The 27,643-nt window shown below is 38.9% G+C and overlaps 1 protein-coding gene across 9 annotated transcripts in view; it reads right to left on the bottom strand.

The window, feature by feature from the left end:
- The window catches only part of USP34 (ubiquitin specific peptidase 34), a 129,535-nt gene extending 101,892 nt beyond the window's left edge, over positions 1-27,643 (bottom strand). For 7 of the 9 annotated variants that reach the window (XM_066995340.1, XM_066995346.1, XM_066995344.1 and 4 more), the window contains exons 1-5: positions 27,351-27,642; positions 7,876-7,963; positions 5,733-6,153; positions 563-613; positions 233-382 (exon numbers count right to left, since the gene is read on the bottom strand). In XM_066995340.1, coding sequence (XP_066851441.1) covers positions 233-382; positions 563-613; positions 5,733-6,153; positions 7,876-7,963; positions 27,351-27,393 — 753 coding nt within the window. In that variant the 5' untranslated portion in view covers positions 27,394-27,642. Of the gene's footprint in view, positions 1-232; positions 383-562; positions 614-5,732; positions 6,154-7,875; positions 7,964-27,350 lie in introns of all 9 variants that reach the window. The other 2 variants (XM_066995343.1, XM_066995342.1) reach the window with 1 other exon arrangement.

Here is a 27,643-nt window from a genome sequence, read left to right as displayed (position 1 = left end):
AATCTTGATGTCTAGGAATGATGAAACGATCCAAAGTTGCAAAATTAAATACGTGCCTACAGGAGATATATAGGGTTTGGATGGTGAAATGCTGCCTCAGTGGAGCAGCAGCCCTCACATTCCCAACAAGGACAACTGTGCTTTTCTTCCTTCCCTGCTCCTACAGTTTTTCCAGACTTCAGTCCTTTTACTTCTTATGCTGTGTTTAACATAACGTAAAGACAATACTTACATTAGATACCACTGTGATAAATGCATGTGCTATAAGAAACGGCAGTGTCTCAGGGGTTCCGTATTCAAAACAATCCTTCATGAGGGAAAGGCCATTTTTTCCACAAAATAGACAAACATAGCGAAGCAAGTGCAATGGTACTTCTACATCCTAGAGAAATTAAAAAATAAAAAAGGAGAAGAATACGAACAATCAATGCTAGATCCATTCAGATATACAGGAAATACAAAATAAAATAACAATATCATAACACAAATCCATACAGAGGAAGCAATGTAGCTATTTCAAGTTTCTAGGAGATATGTACCTATTTAAAAACAGACAACTTACATTCATGTCACAGAATGCCCCTAGTATATTGCTTTCTTGAGCAGAAATATCCTGTTTAAAAGGAAAAAAAATAAAATTAACTAATAGAAGCAATAAAAACATTTTTGTAGAACAAAACACAACTGACCGTTAACAGGTATTACAGTCAATTAACAGAAAAATCAAAAACCTAGATTAGAGGAAGCCAGAAGCTAAAGCTTTGCTCCACTTTCACACTCCAAAATGTATTTTTCTTATTTATGAATTTACTATTGTTAAAATGCATTTGTAAGTACTCAAATACACGTTTAGGATAACATCTCAGCAGTGGCTCTCAATGGCTGGGATCAAAAGATCATTCTTCACCCCCCACCTACCCACCCTCCCTTTTCACCCTCAAGATAGCAATTTTTCAACAGAAATACTGCGAAGGGGGATACAGCCTGGTGCAGTGGCTGCATATAATTCCTTAACTTCAACTACTATATTATTTTACATATAATGAAACACCTCATATAAAATTAGTGCCTAATGCTATTTACAGGATAAAGCTAATTTAAGAGGAAGAAAGAATCATATCACCTTATCAATCTGTTAGCTATTTGCTACGATGAGAAATATACTTTCCAGAAGTACTAAACTGAAAAGAGTTTGGAAATATAACTTTTCTTTTTAATGTTCACAGCACCTACCTGTTGGGCAGCATAAAGCAGGAATTTTCTTTATTAGGGTTGTTACGCATACTGTGTGTATCTTACATGTGGCTAGGAGCAAAAGGGCACTCAAACTGTCATAAAATGTGACTGTAAAACCACAACATTGCCATGGATACTTGCAGGTAGTTACAGCACACATTCTTCTTCCCATCCCTCTGTACCAAACACCCAGTTCTCATATTCGCAATTCAAATGCAAGTTTAAGATAAAGTTAATTTTTTAATGAAGTTTCCTGAATACTTTTCAAATACCTCTGTAGGAATAAGCTTCTGAACACTATAGCACAGGATGCCAGAGGCAAGTGATTTTGGAGGGATTAAGTGTGATACAAACATTCTGAATTATTCAATATGCTTGTATTATATCTAAGCATTTATTTTCCTTTTTCTCCTGCTGAAATCTAAGTCATGCCTGAACTCGTGATACCCTAACAGCTATTTTTAAAACGGCTCTGAAGCCAGTAGGTGGTATGTTTTCAAGTAGCTAGAAAAGGTGTTCAGTGCTATGCCCATGAAAACTGCAAAAATACTGAGAGAAAATTCATTAGTTTTCTTGAATAAAATAAATAATTATTGTCAGGTAAATTACAGTTCTTAGAATACAGAAATCAACTCATGGAAGTTTGCTGCATGAGTGCTTACTGAAAGCGTCACAGTTGAGAGAGCGAGTCTGGAAATGTGACTTCTGTACTTGCAGATGTGAAACAGAACAGTCAGAGACCAAGAAATCCTTAAGATCACCTTTATAAGGAAATAAGAGAATTCCTCATGGGAATCTAATATGGTATTAAAAACCACCACTCCAGATGAAATATGCTCACTGAAGTCTGCCACAGACACAGTTTTGGGTGGAGGGTACTTAATTAGGGGTATCTTCCAAAGAAAGATTTACTTGAAAAACAAAAGCATAGATGGCAACATTCCAAAGAATCAGAGGACTACAGACACACAAATGACTGATTTTTTCCTCTTTCATTTCATCTTCTTTCAAGAACTGCTGAACAGTTGGCTTACTCCCTTAAGATTCATTATTCATTCCTGTCTGGAGGAATTTTAAGACAGTGCAAAGTTTAGGAATGCATTTTATCTTTTTGCTTCTTTCTTTACAGGATTTTAAGAGCCTCCATTTTCAAAACCTTTTTTCCCCTCTGAACTGTCCATTAAACCTACTGCATAAAGTAAGTATAAACTGAGTAACAGAGCATACACTTTTGAACTATTCTGTATGCAAGGTCTCTTAAAACATATTAAATTGTCAAAAATACAAGCGTATTTATAAAAATACAGTGTGTCTATTTTTTATCATTTAAAAAATAGAAAGATCTCTCTCTCTGGGCACCAAAAATAATGGTAGACTCCAACAGGAATAAACGGTGTGTTTCCAGACTTCATCTTCACAGAAGCTTTATTCTTCAGTGTTCATGCCCTGAGATGAGCTGTCCTCTAAAGGACTACAACCAGCTGTGCTCTTCTGAAAGCACAAACTTAGTAGAACGACGTTTTTCCTTATGTTTCTGATCAGTTTAAGAAAAGCTGAGGCACACCTTCTGTCTATACAGACCCATAATTCATTCTACGCAGGTCAAGACTATATACTCATCAGTTCTCAGGTAACATAAGCTTGATTTACTTCCATGCAACATACTTTCACTGTCCTCATATCCAGCACATTTCTGCCCTCTGCAAGGTCATGTTCACTTTGCTGTCAGAACTTAATTGTTTAAGGAAGCTTCTGGTGCTAACATGCAGTCCTTCTGGCTACCAACCAGTCTTCGCTTCTCATTTCACAAGGTCTTCACTTTCTTCAGAAGTGTCATAAATGTGTAACTGACAAAAATAACTCTTAGCTGGTACTATTTGAAGGACAGCGTCTATAGGCTCACAGAGGGGCTGATATCTTGGTTTGTTGTTCCTTTTTTATTTAATCAAACTTGGACTTCTAAAATAGGAAAAGCTTGCTACTTTCATATGAAAGTTCTCTCCACTAGATGGTCAAGTGTAAAATGGCACCTGGATTAGACTTCAAGACTTGTATTCTGTTTGCTGTCATTAAGAAAAACAGATTTTGGTTGTGTATGCAAAGACTAACGGTAAATATTGACCACTGCTCATTAGCAGAAGATAACATGTGAAAACCTTGCAGTGGAAGCATTTAAATGACAGCCTAGTCTGTCATTTCTGGGCAAAGTACAACCTCACTGGACTTGATGACTCAAACTGTACAAGTTCAACTCAATCTGGAACAAGGAATTTCTCAAGTGGAGAGTGTAGTCTATTTTTCCCATCAGAAATTTTCTCTTTTTCCAACGCAGAGGAAATACTCAGAGGGGGAGGGAGAGCTACGTTGGCTTTTCACACAAATTCTTGGTGGATTTTGTCTGTCCAGGAATCTATTTAGCTTACAAGTATTGATGGTACATTTAGAACAGGTATTTTTTGTTATTTTGATTCCAAGACTGATTTAAAACAAGAAGTGCTCCTATTACTGGGACTAATAATTTGTCCCAATTCAACTAAGATGTGCTCTACACTGAAATCCAAAATTAAATTCTAAATCTCAGGAAATGAGTTACAGTAACAAAAAGTTTTGACATTAAAATAGCTATCATTACTACTTTAGAATAATAGTACCCTAGGGCTTCTTAAATATAGAAAATCTCATTTTGTGAAGAAAAATAAAAAAGATTGATGGTGGATGGTGGGACCTTTTAAATAAATAAAAACCACCCCAATAAAAAAGAGGAATAATGTACATAACAAGCGTGGCAAGCTAGCATACCTCCCTAATCCATACCTGGGCATATAAAAGTCTAGCAGAAAGGGAAAAAACACTTTTCCCTGACAACTTATATATTTTTAGCATAGCTAATGAATGAACATATTCAGTAATTCAAATGATCAGTGTACCACATACACTCTCTACAGTGATAGTCACTCACAATGCAGCAATCTACTGCATATCTGTGGCCAATCATTTTACAGTTGCACATCAAGTTGAAAAGAAATCTCACCAAGCACTCTGATATTTTCTTTTTATAATTTGGAAGTGAAATTGAAAGAGAAGAAAAAAATACATGAAGATGTCATTTAAAAGAAGTGTGTTTATACATAGAAAACCTGTTCCAGAATTGTTCATTGCATATTCCTACGGAACTAGTTTCAGTAGGCGTCCCAGAGGAGTACAAAAGCTAAATCACTTAAGCAGGCATTGATTTTCTTTTTTTTTTTTGAACTGACGAGATACATCAGCCCTCTTCAGTTTCTATTTGCAGAGGCAGAACTACAGATTTATGTATGTTTAAAGCTTAGAAGGCAAACCAAAATGAACGATGGGAAACCTGAAATCCACAAATCCTAAGCTTTGTCATTTTTCTATATACATATGTATCGGTGAAACTACCGATGTTAAATTATGCCCATGTGTTTTGGCAGAAGACAGAAGAACAAAATCCAGTCCATCCAAAAGAATTGCTGTTGCCCATCTTACCCTACAATATTTTAAACTAGATTTATTGTCAGATGTGGCAGGATCCCTTCAACAAGAACTAATTATATTGTGATCCCACTAGCATACATAAAATGTGAAGCATGATGATGTCTTTTCAATTTGAACTGAAGTTTAAAATGCAAACTCAACCACTCATAGCTCCAATGGAGCTCTGAAACTGAAATTAAAAGACAAAAAACTGAGTTAACTGTAATTTCATTCTCCATTCTTACTCTGAAGCTTGTTGGATAGAAGTTTTCTTTATATAGCTCTTCTTTGTTTACAGATTTTATAAGCTGTTTATATGTTAAGAGGCCATCACAAGTTGAAACAAAAAGCAAGCTTTCCATGAACTATGTTGTTTCAACTAGGAAATGTTAACACTATAATATTTATCTTGGAAACCATGAGTTAAATATTTGTAGGAGTTTTGAATGTGGTTTTTGTTTTTTGTTGTTTTGTTTTCAGAATACATTATTGAAAGTGTGAGTGGTAGGCATAACAAGTACCACAGAAAATCAGACTCTTAAAACAAAGCTACTTGCGTTGAAATCAGTTATTCCCGTCAATTAAACAGCTGTTCTAACAAGAAAGTCTGGTCTTGCACAAAGTTCAGTTTATGAAGCTTTGCTTCTAGAGCCATAGATGTAATGAAAAGAAATTAATAAACTATTAATGGGTTACCTTCTGGAAGAAAGGCTTCGCTACAGTCCCCTTTTTGCCTTCCTGTTATTTAAACAGTACAATAATTCAGTGTACAGTTCCATCCAACACTTATCAATATATTACCTATAACAATTAACCATATTTTAAAGAAAGTGTAAGAGTATGTGCCATTTTAAAAGTTTCTCTGAAAAGATCTACTGAAGTCAACAGGAGAGCTGAATTTGCCCATCCTGTACGAGAGCAACTATCATCAAACACACAGTCTAGTGAGAACAAATAATCTTTCACAAAAGTAAAAATATACACATAAAGATAAGATATACCTCTATTGTGGGATGAGTATTATGCTTATAAGCAGTGTACAGAGGAAACTGAATCTGAAAGATTTTTGCCACACACAGCAACAACTTTTCCTTCTCATCAGTGCTCCATAAGCTAAAAGCATCAGTGTTCTTTGCAGACTCCTCCTCTGTCAGGACACAAGTTCTTGCAGAATCTAATTTTTTCTCTATAGATTTTTGCCGTTCTCCATTTTCTTCTTCATGAGACTCTCTTTCTACATTCAAGGGCTCATCAGCATGATTACTCTGATCTTGCCATGTTGAATCTATATTAATAGTGCAATGTTTACAGAGCTGGTCCCGCAGAGCTTGAACTTGGGCAATCACTAAGTTAATAAGCGCACATACTACTTGGTTAAAGATCTCCAAATGTTTATACTCCTTGAAACAGCACAGACATTGTCTGTAAGAAAAGAGAACAATAAATAAATAAATAAATAATCCTGAAGTAGCTAAAATCAAAACAACTAGAATGACAAACTCAGTAAGACTAGACTATTGAGTTAATAAAGGGAAAGAAAGGACAAATTCTAATACACAGGTGACTAACCAAAAGGACTCTGCACATTAAGACATTTCAAACAACAGAATACGTGACAGCCACGAAAGCAAGAAGTCCAAATGAAACTGATGCTTCCTAGCAGCAAGTTGGAGTCACAAAGTCTTCCTTAAACCCTGTAAACATCCAATTATTTCAGTTTAAAATATACATAAGGTATCTTAGAGGTAAAGTCATTGAAATGCTAACAAAATAGTGTTCTTGAGTATGTTCCTGAATCCCTTTCTTCACCTGGATTTCTCTATCAATACTGCTGCACTAAACCACCTGGCAGGCTTATTAGCTGTGTAAGAACTATTTATTTATTTATTTATTTATTTATTTTAAATCAACAGGGCAGCAAAATAATTTCTAATTTGTACTGAGTATTTAAACTCATGTCCTTTATCTGCATTTGGATAGAAACCCCATGCACGTTAGTACCCTTTACCCACATGGGAAAAAACAATATTGAGTGTCTTCGTTACTTTCTTCACTTTATAGACTCAGAGATTATTCCTCTGAATATCTACCAATACACCGTAGACTGAAAATAACAAGGGGAAAACTACGTACTGTTCCTCTATCAATAAAATAAGAAAGTCAATCCACTTATCAAGTTAGAAAACCATGTATTATGGCATTAGTTGTGGGCAAGGATAACTAGATATGCCAAAGACATTCTGGGTGCATGAACACCCAAGACAGGTACCCTAGAACCTATTGTACAGGAACATTTGCTTCTTCCATGCAAACAAGGCAATCTCCTCATTCCAAACAAAAGGTGAATGACAGTCTCCTAAAAGGATCTAAATCCTGGAGAATGTAGAGGAAAAAAAGCAATCAATAAGCAGGGGGGCTTCAATGAAGACAAAAATTAAAAGTTACATGCTTGTAACAGTATTTGAATTAGACTCATCACTCTCTCACTCAAACTCTACTAAATGATGCAACTGCTATAAGAACTGGAGCTGTCTTCCAGTAGAGGCCTTTCTCCTGTTGCACACAGCACAACAGACCTCAGTCCATAAATATAATTCTCAGCTACTACAGTAATATAAAAATTGCACATTCCATTTCTAAAAAAGCAGCAGAAAGAAGAAAGGGCAAGAAAACATCAAGAAGAGATTAAAAAACCTCTCCCACAAAGCATTGCATTTAATCTAGAAACCTGGCTTAAACAATTTGTGAAGAAAAAAAGAGACAAAGAACTCAAAACTATGACAGGCAGAGGGTGCTGCCTCTCTTGAGGGAGTACAAACATGGCCTTGAGCTACGGGACTTAAAGAATATACATTTTGAATATAGATTTTTTTTTTTCATTGGTTTAGACAAAGTTAATATTCATTATTCCCTACTTTCAGCACAGGTACAGTGATGGGAGCATCTAAAACTTCTGGTGCCAAGTAGAAAGCAAAAGCCTTTTAATATCATTTAAGTGGAGTGTCTTCACCCATTTGAAAATAGATTCTTATGATGTACTAGTAAACAAGAGCTCTAGTTCACAGCACAGTATGTTTTGTATGAAGGGAAATGCACAGTTGAGATTCATTATCATCAACATTCAAACTCATTAAAAAAAAATACCTTTGTGTCCAGGAATTGATGTAAGCAAATATCTTGAGCGCATGTTCCTTTCTGAGCTGCAACCCATCAGCACCTTCAATGTCAGATACTGAAGGAAAACAAAAACATATTAGTGTTGGGAAAAAAAAAAGGCATGTAATTGCTATACTTTAATTACAAATCAACTTTGTTATTTAAGTAGAAAGTAAAACATATAAAGATTTTTTTTTAAAATATGCTTTGTAATAATAAACACCAGTAGTCAAGTTGCAGTAGCTTTATGCCAAAGGTTTTCAGCATAAAAAAGCATAACAACCAAATAAATTATCTTTTCATCGTGGAAACTAAAGTTCTCAACCAAACCTACCTATTTTTTGCCTTCGGTAACCAAGAATAAAGTTTCAATGCAACTAACTTTAAAACAGATATTGTGTGGTAATATTGGACACTGCTGTAAAAATTAGTCATTCAGAACAGCTCCTTCCTCTAATCCAATACCCTATATTAATGGTTAATGGCAACCTCTTCAAGCACTTACAACTTAGAAATGATAGTAACTAGGGACATCTTGTGCGATTTATAATTCCACAGAGCTCTACTGTAGAAACAAAGTTTTCATGTTCCTTAATCACACACTTCTGATTAAAAATGCCTCATTCCTTAGCTGGAAGGGACAGACAAGTGTTTCAGAAATGGATGCTCAGAGAAAGGTTTTTAAATCTATATGAGACTATAAATAGCTAAATTTACAAGACAGCTGAGCATAAAGTACTCTTCATAAGCCCCACTGGGAGCTACTGATTGATGTGCATTTTCAAATATGAATCTTCAATAATTTCACTCATTAGCCTTTTTTTTTTTCCTCCCAGATGTTAAAAGTACGCATCTTGAGATGACCATGAGACCTTAACTTCCTTTTGCTGATCAGATAAAGGCCAGGAAAAAGAAACTATCAAGATAAGAACAGATGTACAAACTACATGTAAAGCAGCTCATACTACTTAAGTTGTTGGTTATTGTTTTCAAATATAGACATGACTTTACTGACATTTAACTGTAACAAACCACTAATTGGCAAAATGATAAACATTTACCACACTTAGTAGAGCCAGATACCAGAACAGTTTTGTACCGAATTCAAATCCAAAAACTTTCAGTGAGTTATTATCAAGTATTCCACCTTCATCTAAAAAATGTTTACACCGTCTAATTAGCCAAAAATCAGTAGTTCACACCTCCAATTCCGTATCAACCAGTTATATGTATTAGAGCACTGGACTCTGCCTACTGGCCACATACCCTTCTCCAACTATCAACACAAAATTCCCATTTGCTCCTTGCCCTAAATTTCCCTATGGTTCTACAATTACCTAATTACTACACAAATTGAGAATGTCAGGGTTCTTTAAGTTGACCATTCCATTTATTAATAATAATAATCTATTCATTTCCACCTTTCACATGAAATTTCAAGCATTACGTGCTTACAAAGCTCCTTCACAAGCAAGCTTTGTGGGAAAGGGTCTCTAACAGAAACAAGCTCTGCAGAATCCCTGCCTCAACCTCCTTCCCAGCATCAGGCTTGCAAGGTCCTATGGGAACTGTCAATACAGGTTTCCAAAAACTAAAGCTAACGAAATCCTGCTGGCACAGATCAGAGAGTAAACTTAAGAAGAATGCCACTTCAGAAAAATCACACAAGACAAATAATTATATTGTTTTTGAAATAAGGATATTCCATATGCACTTGTGTGCACGTATGTGTGTGTATATATATATTTATAAATAAATAAACAAACATTGAAAACAGTCTCAGGAGGATACTTGTAAGTGACAAAACTCACTCTTCTGTCTCACTCTAAGTAGGCCTTGAAGATCCCTACATAACACTTGGGCAAGGTACGAAACTGACAAGCGGATGGCCACATGGGTATCAGTTAATACTTTTTTATTTTAAACACCAGAAATTACCAAGACACTTGACTCTAAGGCCAAAGTTTAGCACTGAAGAAATCAACAACTCTGTCAAACAATTTAGGTCAATTTTACAACAAAAAGACAAAACAAAACAAAAGTAGCACCAAAAAACACCATCACCTTACTCAGCATAAGTTCATAAAACCTAGGTTTTCTGAATGTTGTTAACTTTTTCATTAAGATGAGTTCTTTTAAACTTGACACAAAAACCTCTGACAATAACTCAGTAGCAGTGAGCTTATTTCTAACTTGGACAGTCTCGCACACACATTGCTACATCTATAAAAACTTGCCTCTTCCCCACATCTCCCTACTTAAAAATATGCTCTAAAAAGTCACTAACACTCAACTTCCAGAGCAGCCTTTTCTCTGCGATAGTTGGAAACACTTCCAAATCCCCCTCCTTTTAAGGAAGGTACACAAAGTTAAGTAAACTGGTCCCTCCAAAGCAGCAGCTAGAATTGCCACGTGAAGTGTACAGATGCTAAACGTTACGGAACACTGAAGCTTATGCCCCTAGCTCAAAAAAAAAAAAGTATGTGCACTAGTAGGAGAAATTGGGTATTTGTAGAAAGCTTATACATTCTACATCTCATACGTAGACCAACCTCAGCTGGTCTTATACACTAATCATTGCTAATTGATAAGAGTGGCAACATGCACACTTTATGTTTTGTGTTGCTGGTGTTTTGTTTGTTTGGCTTTGTACTTTTTTTTTTTGTACTTTTGTAGCATTGTTCTTGTGCCTGGAAGTACTCAGGAAGCTCAGAACAGAAGCAACCAGAGGCTGCAGTCTCCCAGTGGATTTCATCAGATCTAAGTCAGTGCCCTTACCAAAAGGGGCAGTGGCACATCCAGCAGGGCTTCTCCTACTGGACCTTAACCGAAGCTCTTTTGTCCCTCTGCAGAAATGACATTTTTCAGCTCAGCTGATTTATGTTATCATAACTAGAACTTAAATCTTAGGCTTTGTAGCTCTTGGCTCATTCTGAATATCAACTTTGGGGATACTCGTTGATTTACAGCACCTCCCTTTAGGGCCATGTGCAGTTTGAGGTACAGCAAAAATCACTTATGAAGCCTTTCTATCCATTTTTTATTGAAAAAAGTGCAGATAGAAAAGCAATAAAAGCAACTGCACTCATCACTCCTGTGCATTTCTTGGGTTTAGTCAGTTCCGTAAGGGCTCCCTTGCTGCATATGATTTCACTTCTAAATGATATCTTTCTCACCTTTCAAGCTCGTTTCCATCTATCTTGAATGGGCCAATAGTTAAAACAGACTCATCCGCTTTTAAATAGAGCACATCCTTTTCTTCTCTCCCATATTCAAGCATCCTGCAACACCTTACATCCTCGTTAATCTGCTGTCTCCCCAGTCTCCCACACTTCCAGTGTTTCAAACCCAGCACTGACAATCACCAAACCTTTTGAAAAACTTTTATTCTTACAGTCCCCTTTCCTGCAACTTGATTTGGTGGCTAAGACTTTCCCTTGTTTCCTAGTTTCATACATACAGAAGTGATTCCTGCGGGCATACATGTGTGCTTTGAGAGCAGCAGAAGCATGTCAAAGTAGCACCCTGGGCACTCCTCCTATCTGTCCTGAGTACCCACCCTTTGCAGCCTAGAAGAAACGAGCAGTGGGACGTGCTGCCTGTGTAATGGGGCAAGCAGCCTCTGCCTGGGGTAAACAGACTTGGGGAAATCTGCCTGCTGCAGCCTGTTTTTAACCCAAAGCAAGCACACCTAGAACATGAACATTTTAGGAAACACTGACCTAATGAATTCCCTACTTGAAAGGGAGACATCAAAATACAATGATCCTCTATTGCTACTGAATTGGAAGATTTGTGAGGTCTCCCTGAGAATACAGGGCTGACTCTAAACTGCCTACACTGACCCAAATTAAGAATTCAGTAAGAACTAACAATATGGGCTCCAGAGCTTTAAAACTGGTCCTCCCATGAACTCTCAGTGCCTCTTTCAGTAGTGGCCCTCCGCTTCTAGGCTCAGCTCCTTTGCCCACTGTGTCCAGTGGCTGCTTCCTTCTCCAAGCTCCTGCAAGCCAGCAACATTAGAGATAACTTCTCTAATTTACTCCCGGAGCTCAACTTTCTGCTCCTTCCCTGAATCTGCTCCAGCAAATTTTTCTTCTCAATTAAAGCCTTTTAGACCTTCTTCTCACCCTCCAGTCCTTCCCTTTTCCTCTAACTTGCCCCCACACAGACAGCTTTTCCCTGCTCTAGATACAGTTTCACAATCAGCACAACCCAGTCCCCAAGTCCACACTGCTCACAGCATCCATTGCCATGCATTTCAACTACTCCCAACAACCGCCACCACTCCTGCAGGAAATCAAAGACCCAAACAGAGAACCAAGCAAGTCCAACTTATCAATCTAACTGAAAACCATCCTCTTTTTTTTTGTCAGCTTTGTAAACCACCGAACCCTCAGAGTTCATCAGCAGGAGGTGCTAGGAAGGAAAGCGTAAGGACCACGAGACTGAGGGAAGCAACCACCTTCAGTGACAACAAAGGTAACTTTACCTTATCCCATCCAGTGCAACTGCCCATCAGTACTGCTCATCTAAAGGTGAACAATCTGAGGATACTGTTACTATTAGAGCACTGGGGGGAAAAAAAGCTGATCTCTGAAGGCCTTAAACAGATCCATCTGAGACAAAGCTAACCAGCAGAAAGAAGAAAGATTGGTACGTAGGTAAATTCCAGCCAAATGTTCTACAACTACCATGAAGGAAATGGGGTCTTTTTACATACTTGCAACGTCTCATTTCACCGACTCTACAGCAAGACGGTTTAGAGACCTTTTTGTCACCGTAATACCACACTAGAAAGAACTGAGCTACTTAACAGACCCAAAATAATAATTGCTTCTTTTTTTTCTTTTTTTTTTTTTAAACCATCTTCTACAGCATAGTTTTCAGATACTTCATTTTTAAAAGCAGACATACTTATAACGTAATGGTTTATTCAAGTAGTTCACAAGAGGCAAAAACCCACGATGGTCAAAGTAAAAACTTAACACATTCCAGGAAAAAAAGAATCTCCTTGTTGCTATTTCCCACTTTACTTTGCTAGCCTTAAATGAAAACATGAGTGATGTGATAGGGTGATTTGTTAAAGGTATTTTACAGTACTAGAAACAACACTATCTCCCAAACAAGGAAAAAGTCTATTAATAAAGCTATTAAAACATTACAGTAGATGAGAAAAATATAAAAGCTGCAAAGAATGGGACAATATAACTTCAACTGTGAAGTAACGAAGCTCAGGTCATAAGTGCATTTTTAGCAAGAATTTCAGAGCTAGAGGAACAGACTGTAATTAGACCTCAAGGACAACCACCATGCTAGACTTGTGAGGAATATCTTATATCCAAAGGTCACTTATCACACTAAGCACAAAACCAAATGGCAAGTAAAAATAATCATTTTTAAAAGTGTATTTTCCCTACTTTCAGAAACAAAACTAAAAAGGAGGAGGTAAACAGAGAACACCAAGTAAAATTACAATTCCTACGCATTCAAACCTGTAACACATTCTGGTTGTATACGGATTCTGCTCCCTTCCCCCAGGCCTCATCTGATATCAGCTTCTCATGGGAAAGAATAGATCACTTTCAAAATGGACATTATTCTCAGAAATTGTTTCCCGATACAGACTAAATAGAGGAAATAAGAGCCACGCACTAAACAAAATACTATTAGGACAACAATACTAATCTTAAAATAAATATATACATAACCTTGTATAGAATTACCATCATTCAAATCGAACCAGTAAATATTTTATATACATGCATTGAGATGTTTTTCATTATTTGCTGGAGTTTTGTTTATGATTGATAGTAAATCAGACGACAGCCAGAGCTTAGCCTCTCCCTTTCCCTTTCTCCTTCACCAATTGGAATTCCTCCTTTTTTATTAAAAAAAGATTCAGGATTGCCTTAAATTTATTCATAAGAGTTCTTCTAGACCTTTACAATGCCATTGCTGATGAATACATAAAAGGACGGTGTCAATCTGAAGTTCAACAGCAATAGTTTAACTGTCCATGCTTCCCCACAACTTTTCAGTGAGGAAAAAAAAGTCTTTCCATTCCAGAGTCTCCATAAAATAAAACCTCCCCAGAATATTGACTGAATATACATAATCAGAAAGTGCTGGAACACTACGAAGGATATACTATTATCTAAAAATAGCCAGTTAATTCTTCAGCATTAGAAATATTGTTCAAGTGCCATGGTTCATACATGAAAAATTAGATCTGTCACTCAAAATACTGCAGTTATAAAATTATATATGGTTAAGGTGCTCCCGAGTGCCTCTATGATGTATTCATGACACTGAGCTGTCAGTGCCCACCCTCATCATACCACTACAGCATAGCATACCGATAACTATACCCAATTCCATACCAGAATGTACCTGAATTCCTTTTAAGTCTAAATCTAACTCTAAATTTCTTACATTTATAAATGCTCCAACTTCATTGTTTCCTGCAAACTTGTAATTCCAAGCAGAGTATACAGAGATTACAAAGCAAGTATTACAGAGACAACATCGTAGCTTAAAGATAGGAATTAACAAACCTTTTAAGTCTCATTTCCTTAGAAAAACAAACCACGATCAAGTTACTGGCCTCTGTCAGACACTTATACTTTTAAACATAAAAGCAATTTCAAGAAATACTAGAAAGTTCTGCAAGTCTAAACAGTCTGTTCTTGTGAATGAAAATACAGAAGCCGTGCAAAAGCATCCGGTAAAAGCAGGTGCCCCAGCAACCCCCAAAAGCAGTCACAGTTGTTCGGTGTGGTTCCTCACAGCCCTTCTTCAGAAGGCCTTAGGGGTTTTATTTTAATTGCGTACTCCAACAAACAGCATAGGTATACAAAGTAGCACTGGCCATGGTATGTTCATCAGACAGATATCTTGTAAGACACAGCTTCACCAGAACAGGGTGAATCAGCTGATCTTAGGTAATTTCTATCTTTAGGCATCTCCCTGGTTCCCTGCAAATACCACGAAGTTATTTTATCTTTGAATCTCACTCTCTTCACTTAACATACATTTCCCTTTCCATTCCATCTCCCTCACCTTCTCCAGCGAAGGCCTATTTTCCTTTTACTGTAAAATGCTAAGGCAGTCTGGAGCAAAACAGCAGAAGCTGACACTGAAAAGCTGTATGAAATTTAAGAATTCTCATCTTTCAGAAGTGTTGCCATCATGAAGCTTTCCACGTGCTAGGTCACAATTGCTCTGGATTAAAATGCCCCTTTAAAACGGCCGTGGACCTTTAGTAAAACCAACAATTGTCTTTATTCAGAGCAGCATGTGACTTTCACCTGCCTGAAGCAAATATGCCACAGCAACTGCTTCTGAGGAGAACAGTTCCACATGAAATTATTTTTAATGCAGTCGAAGCTTGATTATCAGTGGATAATTTACCCGGGACACTGTAACTGGTCCTACCCAGAACAGTGAGGATGAATTATCACCTAGATAAACTCTTATCTTAGATATACCACCTGAAACACAAAACACAACTGCTTCAGTCAGCTCAGGCCCAGAGAAGCACTGCACCTTTCAGCCACAGCAAAGCTTAAGACACTACATGGTGGTGAACCCACACAGTTCTCAGAGTCAGCCATAGCTCAAAGTCCAGACACTGCATCCACGCAGTACTACCTAGCAATCGAAACATGACCCAGACTAGGTAGGAGTGTGAAATCCACAACTCATGCTGGGTTATGCCAGCAGCGGGAGAACCCAGGCAATACCAAAAGCCTGCAGAGGCCCAGCGCAGTGTCTAAGCTCTTACATTTCCATGGAAGCCCAAGGGAGGGGAGCAATATCCTGGTGGCACAGCACGGGTAAGCCTGGGTCCAGAAGAGTTTATGAGCATATATAAAGGTATATGTTGGTCATGTCAGATGCGAGATGTCTATGAAGAGACCTGTGCACTGTACTTCCTAGTACTTCTACTGTCTCAGGATTTTCATCTGCAAAGATATTGTGCCCCTGCTTCTCCAGGGAAAGGCAAGTTATACATTACTAAGGAAAAAAACTATTAAAAAATTACATTTCTTTAAGTCTTATTCCAGAGTCCTGTTTTAACTCAGTGTCATGAATTATCTTTAACTTCAAATAAGATGTTACAATTCTGAGAAGAGTACATCTTCAAATTAAAGTTGTTACTCCTTTTAATAGAAAAAAAAAATCAGCTCAGTTAAAGCCATATTCCCATACAACCAGGTCTGCTTTACATCACCTAAACGTACACTACACCCAGAGTCAGACTGCCCATCATAAATATTTGACAATGCCCACTTTAAGTTTCTTAAGGAATCAATTCAGGATTGGACAATTACTGCATAAAACCAGACTTTCCTAGCATATCACTTATTACTCCAACATAAACTTCAAAGCTAGGGCTGACACTGACAATGCTGAAAATGAATGCTCTGGTAAATCGTTGCTTACCTCCAGCTTAAAATGGAAGTACTTACTTGCATTCTTTCTTTTTAATAGCATTACCTTAGAAAATAGTATCACAACTTGAATGACTGTGGTTTTGAACGACTTCTCTTCATGTACCCCAGTTCTGAAACTTTTAAAAATACTTTAAAGTGAAAGCACTGATCTCAAAGTTTATCAAACTGTTTTACAAGTAGAATAAAAATGTAATTGCACGAACAAGGTTCCAAAAGCTAAAGAGGTTTTCTATTAGTCTTAATTAAAAGTAACAAGGAGTGCAAAAATTAAAAGAAGTACTCCAGGAAGCATTCTATTTTCAAGAGGGAACCTTGCAAATTAGTTTAGCTGAACTACTTGGCACGCTATGAATCAGTTACAGAAAACAACAATTGCTTTTCCCCCCACAAGAAGAAAAAAAGGCCAGAGCCCACAACTGCATCCATCTCCGTGTACAAACAGATTTATAACAAAAGCACCTAAAAATTGTTCTTGAGCTTTTAAGGACAAAATCTGAGAGACAAATATTAATTTATTTCTTACAAAGTATATTTGAGCCTGCTTAAACAACAAGATAAGAACAATAAACGTGCAGCGTGTCATTATACTAAACACAGCTTCAGGCAGTTCCCCAGAAAGCCCAAGAGCAGCTTGCTGAATATTTGAACTCCAAGGCATTATTTGTTTTCATCAAAACAGACACAAGCAACCCTTAATCAGAAAGGAAAATAAAAATACTGAGAAAGGATCGGCAAGCAGCAAGGTTGCTCTCTCAACTTTCAAACACACACTCAAATTTTAGTCACTTTTACTAAAAAATCTGTATTTAATAATTCACTCAAATATCATATATTCAGAAATTTACTGGCTACTGCAGTGCATAATTATTTTTTTTCTTAAAGCTAGTAGGCCAAAATAAATGAAAAACTGCTAAAGGCAATGTTTGTGGTCTATACAAACATCTCCAAGACCGCATTAAGTTTCGCGACCAGCATGCACTCCCATCAGAAGACATATTTACAGATGTCATTTTGGTATAATCAAGTATTTTGCAAGTCAAGTATCAGCAAGTGCACACAGGTCAAATCTATAACTATGGCTACACACAACCTAAAAGCCAACCCACTTTGGAAGGATTCAAATTGATATTGCTGTTAAGACTCGGTGAGCTTTCAGTTAGCGATGAAAACCCAATTTGATCAGAATGTATCTGTTTTAAATATTATATCAGCAGACAGAGCACTGAGACTTATGATATGGAATACTTTGTGGTGTAAGCTCAATTTCAGAGATTACTAATTAAAAACTTCAACAAAAAGTCTCAGAGGAAAAGTCCTACTGTTTTATACACTAAGAAGCAGGGTATTCCTACCTGTGAAAGAAGCAAGAAACCAATCAATACAGCAAAAATGCAGACCATCCTTAACTAAGAAAAAGAACTTACTTGCATTGAGTTTCTGAGCTTACATTCCCCAGCACTATCCAATAGTAGTTTCAAGCAAAATACTTAAATAAACATCTGCTCAGACTTGTGTCAACGGATGCCGGGTAGCCTAGGATGCAATTCCACCACACACCTCCTAACTGTGATACCAAGCGATGGAAAAGGGTGGCTTAAAACGTATTATGCAAGCCTTTCCCAGACATGATTTTCCAAATTCCCCAGTAGATGTTGATATCCTGACCCTTCTACTGCTTTTCTGGAGCTGTCCTCCTGTGCAAACATGCCACTGCCTATTTCAAGCACTGTCCATAGCTCCTCCAAGCAGAGAGTACAGAGGTAGGAGAAAGTGCTGTCAGTTTTCTTGATGCTCAGAGAATTTGGAATGAAAACTGATCACTAGATTTGCCAAAAACTGAGACAACCAGCAGAAGAGAACTCTGGAAAACTCTAGTTTTTCAGCCCAGTCTCCCCACACCATGAACATGAGAAAACGATTTAAGTAGTGGTAAGAATAAAGGGGTTTGTGTTGTAACAAATTCAGAGCAGTTTAATAGTCATGTGTCACAGATTGATAAACAGGCAACTGACTGTTTCCTGACAATTAAATTAAGCTCTCATGAAAAATTATTAATTTCCCCTCAAATGGGTTGAGAAGCACAGTACAGAGCCTGAGAGAGCAAACCCTACACAACACAGCATAAAGCACTCACACTAATCTCACACGACTTCTCGAACCATGGTTTTTGTCCAGGGGTATACTTCAGTGGCTAACAGACTGCCTTTTCAAGAAAAATCCACTTGTGGCTTAAAAAGTGGAACATCTGCTCTTGTGAACGTAGAGAAATACTTCAAGTTTCAAGGATGCTGGTTTTAGACAAAACGAGAAATTAAAAGTGATGTGCTTCCATAGCAGGAACAAAAAACTTTCTCAAGGCTTGCAGAAACCTTGAGTGCTTCAGTTATTCTTCATGAACCTGCTAAAAGGCAGCTACAAGAAATCATCCTTGCCTGCTCACTAGCACAGCATGTATGGAAATAGCACATTCTCTAGGAAACTATACAATTCTTAACAGTGATGTACAGAGCTAGCCTTTTGGCTACCACATTTAAGACCACAATGCTCTACCTCACTTCAGTTTTCATACACAAGTTTTGCCTGTTTCTGTATAGATTTACATAGATTAAAAATTTTCAAGTGCAAGTCAGTTAATGTGCAATGAATTGGAGGCTACATTGATCTAGTATGGTGAGAGGGAAAAACAACAGCAACTACTAAAACTTCGCCACTCACTTCCTAGATGGGAACCAATCTGCTGTGTGGATGCAGATGTAGAGATTGAAAACAAGACAATTGAGGCACAAAGTCATTTACAGACCTTCTACAAATTAGCTAAAAAAAAAAGCAACACTCAAAGGCGTTTTTTCCACAAGGACTTATTCCAACAAGTTTCAACTTCTTCAACCAGTTGGTGAAGCACTAAATCTCCCAGAGGAGTTCTACACACATGCATGGAAGTATGTATAGATAAACAGGATAAGCCTTTCCTCTTCTAATATAATCCACAAATAGCAGTAATTCCTTCGCACCAGATTTCCCCAAGAAGTTCACCTTTCACCAAACACACCAGATCTGGAAAATTCACAAAGGAAAGCTTTGTAAAACTATAAATAAGCTGGGTATTTTAATGAAGCATTAAGAAAACAACAGAGTTCCTGACAGTTGCGTGTTCACGTTAAGCATTCAGATTGCAAATCAATTTCTGTGCAAAGCACAGGGTGAAAAGAATGGCTTCTCACCTCTTCTCAGAGTTCAGATTATAGAAACCACCAATTTGCTGCACAAAATGGAAAAAGAAAAGTTACAACATATGCTTAAACAACATAAATTAAATAGCCACAAGTACGTTTAATTGCAGCATGACATTCGTATATGCAGCATTCAATGATCAACACAACCACTTTCTTCTGAAGAGCGTAAGATTACTTTTCAGGTTGTCCCAGCATCCTGACAACTATAAATGCGTGGCTTAGCCTATAAAAACCCTCACTTACTAGCTCCTTGCACTGGCAAATCTAAAGCAAAGTATATAACAAAGTAAGCAAACTTCCTTTTTCTATTTTTCCTTAATGTTTTGTTATTGTTGTTGTTTGTTTTAAACGTAAGTATATCACAAAAGCCATTCCACACGCACGTTGAGAATTTGTATCTCCCCCACTAGCAAGCTCTGCTCTGTACAGCAGGAGACTTAACAGAACTTGCTGGAAGCACCAAGACACCACCGTAGTGCTGCCATCATCCACAGGAAACTTCTGACTGATATTTCTCATCTTTTCCAGATGAGACCTGAGCAGACAGTGGTCAAGAGAACACAGGAAAGGGGAAAAATTTATTATGGAAGACTGTTAAAGGAAACAGTGAAACATGAAGGGACAAAACTGTATGTATACAACAACACTGAAGATAATAAAGCAAGGTGGAGGACAGAGAAGAGCAGAAAGAGATACAGACAAGCAGAACGGAAAACTGAGAAATAGAAAAAATCATGAGGACAGAAAAAGAACAACTTTGAAAGACAGCTAATAGAAGGGTTGCAATAATGATGAGGCACTGGACAGAGTAGGAATATTATCAAGTACTTAGGTGAAACTAAATACTCAAAGTAGAAAATACAAGAAATAACAGGAGCCCAGTAAACACTGCTTTCCCCTTCCAATTTCTAAAATGCCAAATTGCAAACTGCTCGTCACTTGTCTACAGAACACAACTGCAGGACACAAGATCTGCTCTTCTCACTCAACCTTACTTGAACACAGGAACACAGAAGTAAACTGCAGATGACATGGAGAAACAAATCAAAGTAGTGAGGAATTAAAAGTCGCAAAAAGAAAAATCGGTATTAACAATGGAGGGACGTATCTTACCATTTAGCATGGCAGAAACAATATACAAAAAAGAATTCTACGAATTAAAAGGAAGTCTCCTAAGCCCCCCTGAGGCCATATAAGTCCCTCCATGCAAGAGGAAACAAAACCTCTGGTCCTCCAAACACCCAGGCAACACCTCCAGTGCAGGTCAGGCGCAGAGAAGTAGGGCCAGCGTCTGCTCTCCAAGGTCCTGCCCCCCCAGCTGCAGCACACAGCTCCCAGCCCAAGCGTCCTCTTACCAGCAGTGTCCCACTACGCTCCCCATCAGCTGAGCATCTAAGGACACTTACAGCGGCTGGTCTCCCCAAGGAGTGGGGCTGACAACAATCTGGAACAGACCACAACACAACACCCTGGACATGTCTCAGGAATTGCTTGGGATTTCCACATCTTGAAAACTACCCTTGCAGAGGAAGCGCCATACAGCACCAAAAGACATGAAAGAAAAAGTAACGAGAAGTTTTCACAGGGAATGAAATGACTTCAAGTTCCACGCTATTCAAATATTTTTTAAAAAGTCAAATGATAAGAGATGGAAAGAGTTTTTCTTTCTTTCTTGAATTTCACTAAAGTTACTCACATAACTAAGCAGGAATTACCGTAAAGTTTGTGTATGCCCAATAGCAGAAAGGGGGGAGAGCATCTACAGCACAAAACTTGTGAACCTTTACTATAACCAAACAAATGAATTTCCTTAATATGACATGTGGTAACAAACGCAAGGAAGTCAATTTCTACAGCTTCCCTAAGCTTTAAGGATAAGATTTCACTATACACAAAGAGAAAAATCTCAGCAAATACATGTCAACAGCCCATAACTCACAACAAAACTCAACAGAATGGGATTTACATAACTAATCTTCAGCATCAGTGATCAAGCGGCTTGAGCAATGAGAAAGAACCAGTCTTCGGCAGCCTGAACAGGAAAAGTTTCAGGACAAAATCATTTTTAATCACATCAAATAGCATGAACCAAAATCACTGTACAGAACAAAAGCTGAAATATCTCGCTAAAAATAGAAGCCTTTCAGCTATGAAAGTCAGAGTTTATCTTTCAATTGCCTTGCAATTACAAACAAGAAGTAAAAACTATTTTATCTTAGCGTCACCTTCCCTTTTGCTTTAACAGTTCACGGTTAAAAAGATATAAGTTCCTCCTCTCATTTTTTTCCGCTGGTTATTCTGATTTATTTGGAGCAGTACTTCACCACAGTCCATGATAACTACAATTTGGGAAATACTGCTATGAAGAAAAAGTTATTTTCATTTTCCTCTAAGTCTGGTTGCTCATCCCCTTAAATGCATCAAAGACAAAAGTAAACATGGAAGACAGTGAATATAAAGCTTATAAATAATTTATAAAGCTTTTCTTCAATGGAAGAAAGCAAAGATTTAGGTTAGCATCATAAAGTTGGGAATTACCCCAATAACTCCCCAATGGAATCTCTGCAAACGTTCTGAACGTAAAAACATTGAGGAATTAGAATTTAAATAAGTAAATAAAGGCACGATGCAGCAGAGGCAACTGTCTTGAAGTCTTGCACAGATGAATAGGCATAGTCGAATAGTCCGATAAAACTCTAGAACTGCACAAAAACCTACGGGTAGTCAAATAATTGATACTAAAGCTTACAGTCAGCCACTTGCCCAACAGTAGCTCTTACAGACTGAGTGATGCTGATAATGCAACATTTGGGATATTCTTATTATAAAATATATGTATTATCTAAAATAATACATGATGCATGCATCTACAACATAAAATATTCATCCTCTCCAGAGTCCAGATATCAGGCTGAACAATGCATTGTTCTGAAATATATTTATTTCTTTTCTACCTCACGGTAAACACCTCGAGTCCACCTTTAAGTCTCTTCTTTGTACCTTCCACACGCCAGGATTCCGTGACAAGAAGACAGGTCAAGCATCTTCAGCATCCAAATTAAGGGTTATCCTGAACTATACAAATAGCAATAAAACACTCCAGTATCTCAAGTGTTTTATGGACCTGATCATATTGGAAGGAGTTCTGCAGCCTAGCTGACAGTGATAATGGACAGAAGACTAAAATCCGTAGTAGTACGTCCAGTAGCACATCCATGTATAGTGTTACATCCAGCTCTCATGCTTAAGTAAACTCACTTGTGTTCAGTGGTTTTTTTAAATGATTTATAAAATATTTAAGAAAAAACATAATGACAAATATGGCCTAAAAGCTTGTGTAACAACAATATCTAGAAGCCTCTACTAATCAATGTGAACTGATTTTATAAGGCTTCAGTGTTGCTAGACTAAAACAGTTGGGCTAAAGAGGCAATCACTGAAGAAAGTGAAGGAGAACGCTGGGAATAAACACCTAAGTTTCCAGAACCAGAGAACTGCAAATAACCTAGGCCTGCCAATGTTACCTAAAACCATGACTGCCACTCTATACCAAAACCCATTTTCCAAGTTTGGTGTTTTTTTTTTTAAAAAACAAACAAACAAACAAACACTTTTATAAAAACAAACCAAACATGAAGAACAAAACAAATGTAAACTGAAACCATCTATGGAGTTTTAAGTCAACATACATCAACACCCGCTGCGGTCCCACAGGGAAGCCTCTTAGGCAACCGAGGCTCTCTGCGACATGTCACAGCCGGGATTACAAGCGCAGCTGACTCAGGACCAGTATGAGAATCTCAGATTTCCACTTCAGGTTCAGAAGAGGCAGTCCCAGGCACACATCAGCAATCTTAAACACCTATATCATGGAGCATCACGTACTCCACACTTCTAAGTGAAGGCTGTGTAGGTGTCCAACGATCGAATGGTTTTGCTGATACCTGGAAACCACCGCTGTGAGACACAATGACCTGCAACACTGTGGTGTAAGAGACTTGAGAGAGAAAAATACATGTTTATGTTACATTTTTGTATTTTCTGAGTTAACTAATAATTAGTTCATGATTATATGAATATCTGCATAGTACCTAGCAAAACAGAATTATCCTGATCAGGGCCTCTGGACAGCACAGCAATGTAAATATTACTGAAGAACAAATGAAACTCAATATAATCCCTCCTAAACTAACAAGAACTGGCATCCAAAGAAACCAAGGAATGTACAGCGTATTGATACCAGGGTTCATTTTAGGATACAGAATGCTGGAAATTAACATAAAAGCACATAATGTCCTCTACATACTTTTCCTGTAGAAAGCAAGTACATTTAAACGAGCCCTTCTCATGAGAATCTGTCAAGTCTTTTATAAGTAAGTGCCCTTATCTTAAACTTTAAAAATAAAAATAAAATAAGGCTACTTCAAGTGTTTATGTTGAGAAAGATTAATTCAGAAATCAGACTACCCTCTATATAGACTTCTATTAAACCTTGCTTAGGAAAACTAAGTGATGCTAACACACCTAGAGTGCTCAGCAAGAAATTAAACCATTCAAGCGAGCAACAGATCTTGCAATACAAAAACTGCTTTAAAGCCTATTTCATATATGACATTGTGCTTCATGGAGTTCCTGTATCAAATCATAACTTGAAACTGCTACTACTTCTTAGGAAAGATCCTCAAGATCAGGGAACTTACTGGGTTTCATACTTAGATCAACTGCTGATAGTAAAGATGCTGTAAGAAAAAGCAACACTGCTGCTTCTCTCCATAAAACACTGCCTGCTTGTCATGCTAAGGTATAGTAATGAAACTTCATGTTAAATACACACACACACACCCCTTTGGTCAAACAAAATACATTTTTAAACTAGTTTTCCAATTCCACAAGAACTCACCTGGCACTTGAAAACACTGTAGAAGTATGCCTACCAACTGGCTACCTGTTACAAAATCAGGCCTAAGAACCTCGAATCTTGCAGTAAGCTCCAGTGAGACAACCCTGGGCCTACACAAAGGTGTCTGCTAGACAAAAGCTCTAGCTCTGCAAACTGTGATGGGGTGTGGATTAATATTTTAACAGTTTACAGGAACTAATATGCTTATTATAAAAATATGCCCAGCTGCGTGCAGAATCACAAAGTTCCATCCTTCTGTCCTCCATAAGTTGCTAACTTTTTCTGAGGAAAACTGGAGCTCCCCATGTGTTCTTCTCCACACAATCCATTAGGAGTTGTTAGTCAATTCACTTTCTAAGTGACCTGTCATACAATTGATACCAAATAATTATTTTGTAAACATTAGGGCAAATGAAGACAAAGGGCAGTATGTACTCTCTGTAAAAATATTTAGTTTAGCAAGAAATTTCTAAAACAAAGTAGATGATGTTTCCTGGACCTCTTTCAAAATACTGTTTCAGTAGTTTCAGTGAAGAGGCAATCCCAAATGCTCAGCGGGCAGAAAAGGAAACTGCTGGCAGTCTCTGGCTCACACATTTTGGGCATGACCTCATTCTTCACTACTACTTTCCATTTTTGCTGCAATGCTTTAAAAACCAAGACCTGACATTGTTTTTGTACATTAAGATTAAATATTACTTAAGAAATACACAAAATACAACTTGAAGTTACAAAAAAAGTATATCGCCCTTGTAAATCCTTCTCATAGCAGGAATGCAGGTGACATACACAATGCACCGTATCATATGTCTCAGTATCCAAACACATACACAAAGTATTTATGTTTTCTTAAAGCGTCCTTGTTCCTCTGGATGGAAGACCAAATCCAGTGTTATTTGACCAGCATTTCTGGAAGTTCATTATACAACAACAATGGTGCACAATTTCCCTATGGTTCTATAATGGATGGTTCTGTGTAATTTAAAATACAAACTTGCTATTTATGAAAAGAAAATTTGGCTGTAAATAGCAAGTTTGTATTTTAAATTACACAGAACCATCCATTATATTATCTAGACCATAGTTTATCAAAAACCCAGTATTGTAGTGATTTATGATACTACTTTATCTATAAGGGAATATCTACATGCCTGCATCCCAACTACCTCGAAACGGTCCTAGAAATAAATTCATACTGGAAATTCAGAGATTTGCTGAAATACCAAGTTTAACACTGCATTTTTTTTCTACTTAACTATATCAATCTTGATCAAGTTTAAACAACGATTACGTATCAGCCCATCAAAACCAACTGAAGTTATCTCTTCCAGCAAACAGTTGTCATGGGCGCACCATTGATAATTTAGACCTATTTTGAACCTACTGTTTAAATAAGCACTCAGTCTATAATACCAATGTATTCCCTACCTCTGCAGTTGAGAAAGATAAGATACACATGCTAAATTAAGTAAACATCCCAACGATTGTTCAAAACAAGATATAAGAATCAGAAACTTAGCCAACTGAACAAGCAGTATTAAGGACCCAGCAGTTCTCTGATATTAACCTTTTAATCTGATTTATTCCCATCTCCAGACTCTTCTGAAAGTTAGTTTTACACACACGTTTTTGCTTTCCAGATAAAATGCTGACTGCTGCTGAATATCGTATTTCCCCAGCAAGTAAGAGGCCAACTCTCACCTATCATAGTACCTACTGATAGATCTTAGCAAAGAATGAATACCACATGCAATTAGGCCTCACGAGAGTTTTTCTTTAAATAAACAGAAAAAAAAAAAGAAGGAAAGCTCTACCCGGGTACCATTCTAAGAAGCATTCTGTGTTTCAATTTATTGGAAGCTGATTTGCTTCTAAACCGACTGTGGTGTGCAACCAGGAAAATGTTTACGTTTAAGATTTCAGATACCTAAAGTTGCCACTAATCACCAACTTGAAGAGGTAAGTTGATTAAATCCCTCGGCATCTCCCAGAAATATATTTTTGGGGTCTTTGTTCAGGAAGCAGCTCCCCAAGACGGCCCAGGAAGGGAGGAAGGTGCCCCGCAGCCCGCGGAGCACCGCGAGCAGGTTCCAGGGGACACGCGAGGCCTACTGCAGGGGGGGGCGAGGGGATTTCGTGCCCCAAACGAGACGGGGATCGCCGGGGGGCTACCTGCTGTGCCACCCCCAGGCCCTGCCCGCTCTTCAGCCAGCACCTGTGCAGGGGGAAACTTCGGGGGGAAGCAGGAGAGCACCCCCGAGGCGGAGCCCCCAGGATCTCCTTCCCCCGCCGAGCCCGGCCGCTCTCCTCAGGGCGCCGGCTCCCTCACAGGCGGTGGCGAAGCGGCGCCCACCGCCGCGTCCCTTCCCCTCGGCCTCGCGGCTCACGGCGGGCTGCCGAGGGCAGGCACGAGCCCTCGGAGCCGGCTTTAAAAGGCGGCCGGCCCAGGCCCGGCCTCCAGCTGCTGAGCAGCCCCCGGAGCGGCTCGCGGGCAGCTCCCCAACGAGCCGGAGCCAGCTAGGCCCCGCTGCGGCTGCCGGCGGCGGGCTCCGTCCCCGCCCGGCCCCACACGCACACACCTGGGGGGGCTCCTCGGCCAAACGGGGGGGATGCGGGGGCACGGGGACAGGCCTCGGGGAGGAGGGCAAGGCGGGGGGGGGGGGGGGCAGCCGCGGAGCGGGCAGGTTTCCCCTTCGGCGGCCACCCCGCGGCCGGGAGGCCCGAGCCTGGCGGCGAGGAGGAGGAGGAGGAAGGGCGGGAGGAAGGAGGCGAAGCGGGGCCGTAAGCCAGCCCCTGCGGGGGCCGCGGGGTCCCGGGCCGGGCCGGGGAGCGCCGGGGGGGAGGGTAGCAGGGGAGGGCGGCCGCACTTACTCTCATTTAACACCTCCAGCAGCTCGGCGCAGCTCTCACACATTGTTCATTAACAGCAGCAGCCGCCGCCGCCGCCTCCTCCCGACCATTGATTGATCCGCTCGGTGCTGCTGATTGATGATTGATGGGGGCCGGGGCGGGGGTCAGCCGGGGGGAGGGGAGGGAGGGGGCGGGAAGGGAAGGGCAGGGCAGGGCAGGGACGGGCAGGGAGAGGGGGGAGAGGCCGGGGCTGGTCTGGGATCGGGGAGGGGGGGATGGGGCGGCTGATCAATGCAAATGAGCCTGTGGCGGCG

Source organism: Anser cygnoides, chromosome 3 (genome assembly GCF_040182565.1).
Source record: "Anser cygnoides isolate HZ-2024a breed goose chromosome 3, Taihu_goose_T2T_genome, whole genome shotgun sequence".
Lineage (NCBI taxonomy): Eukaryota > Metazoa > Chordata > Aves > Anseriformes > Anatidae > Anser > Anser cygnoides.
The sequence above is the reverse complement of the archived record's forward strand: the minus strand, read 5'-3'. Positions and strand labels throughout refer to the sequence as shown.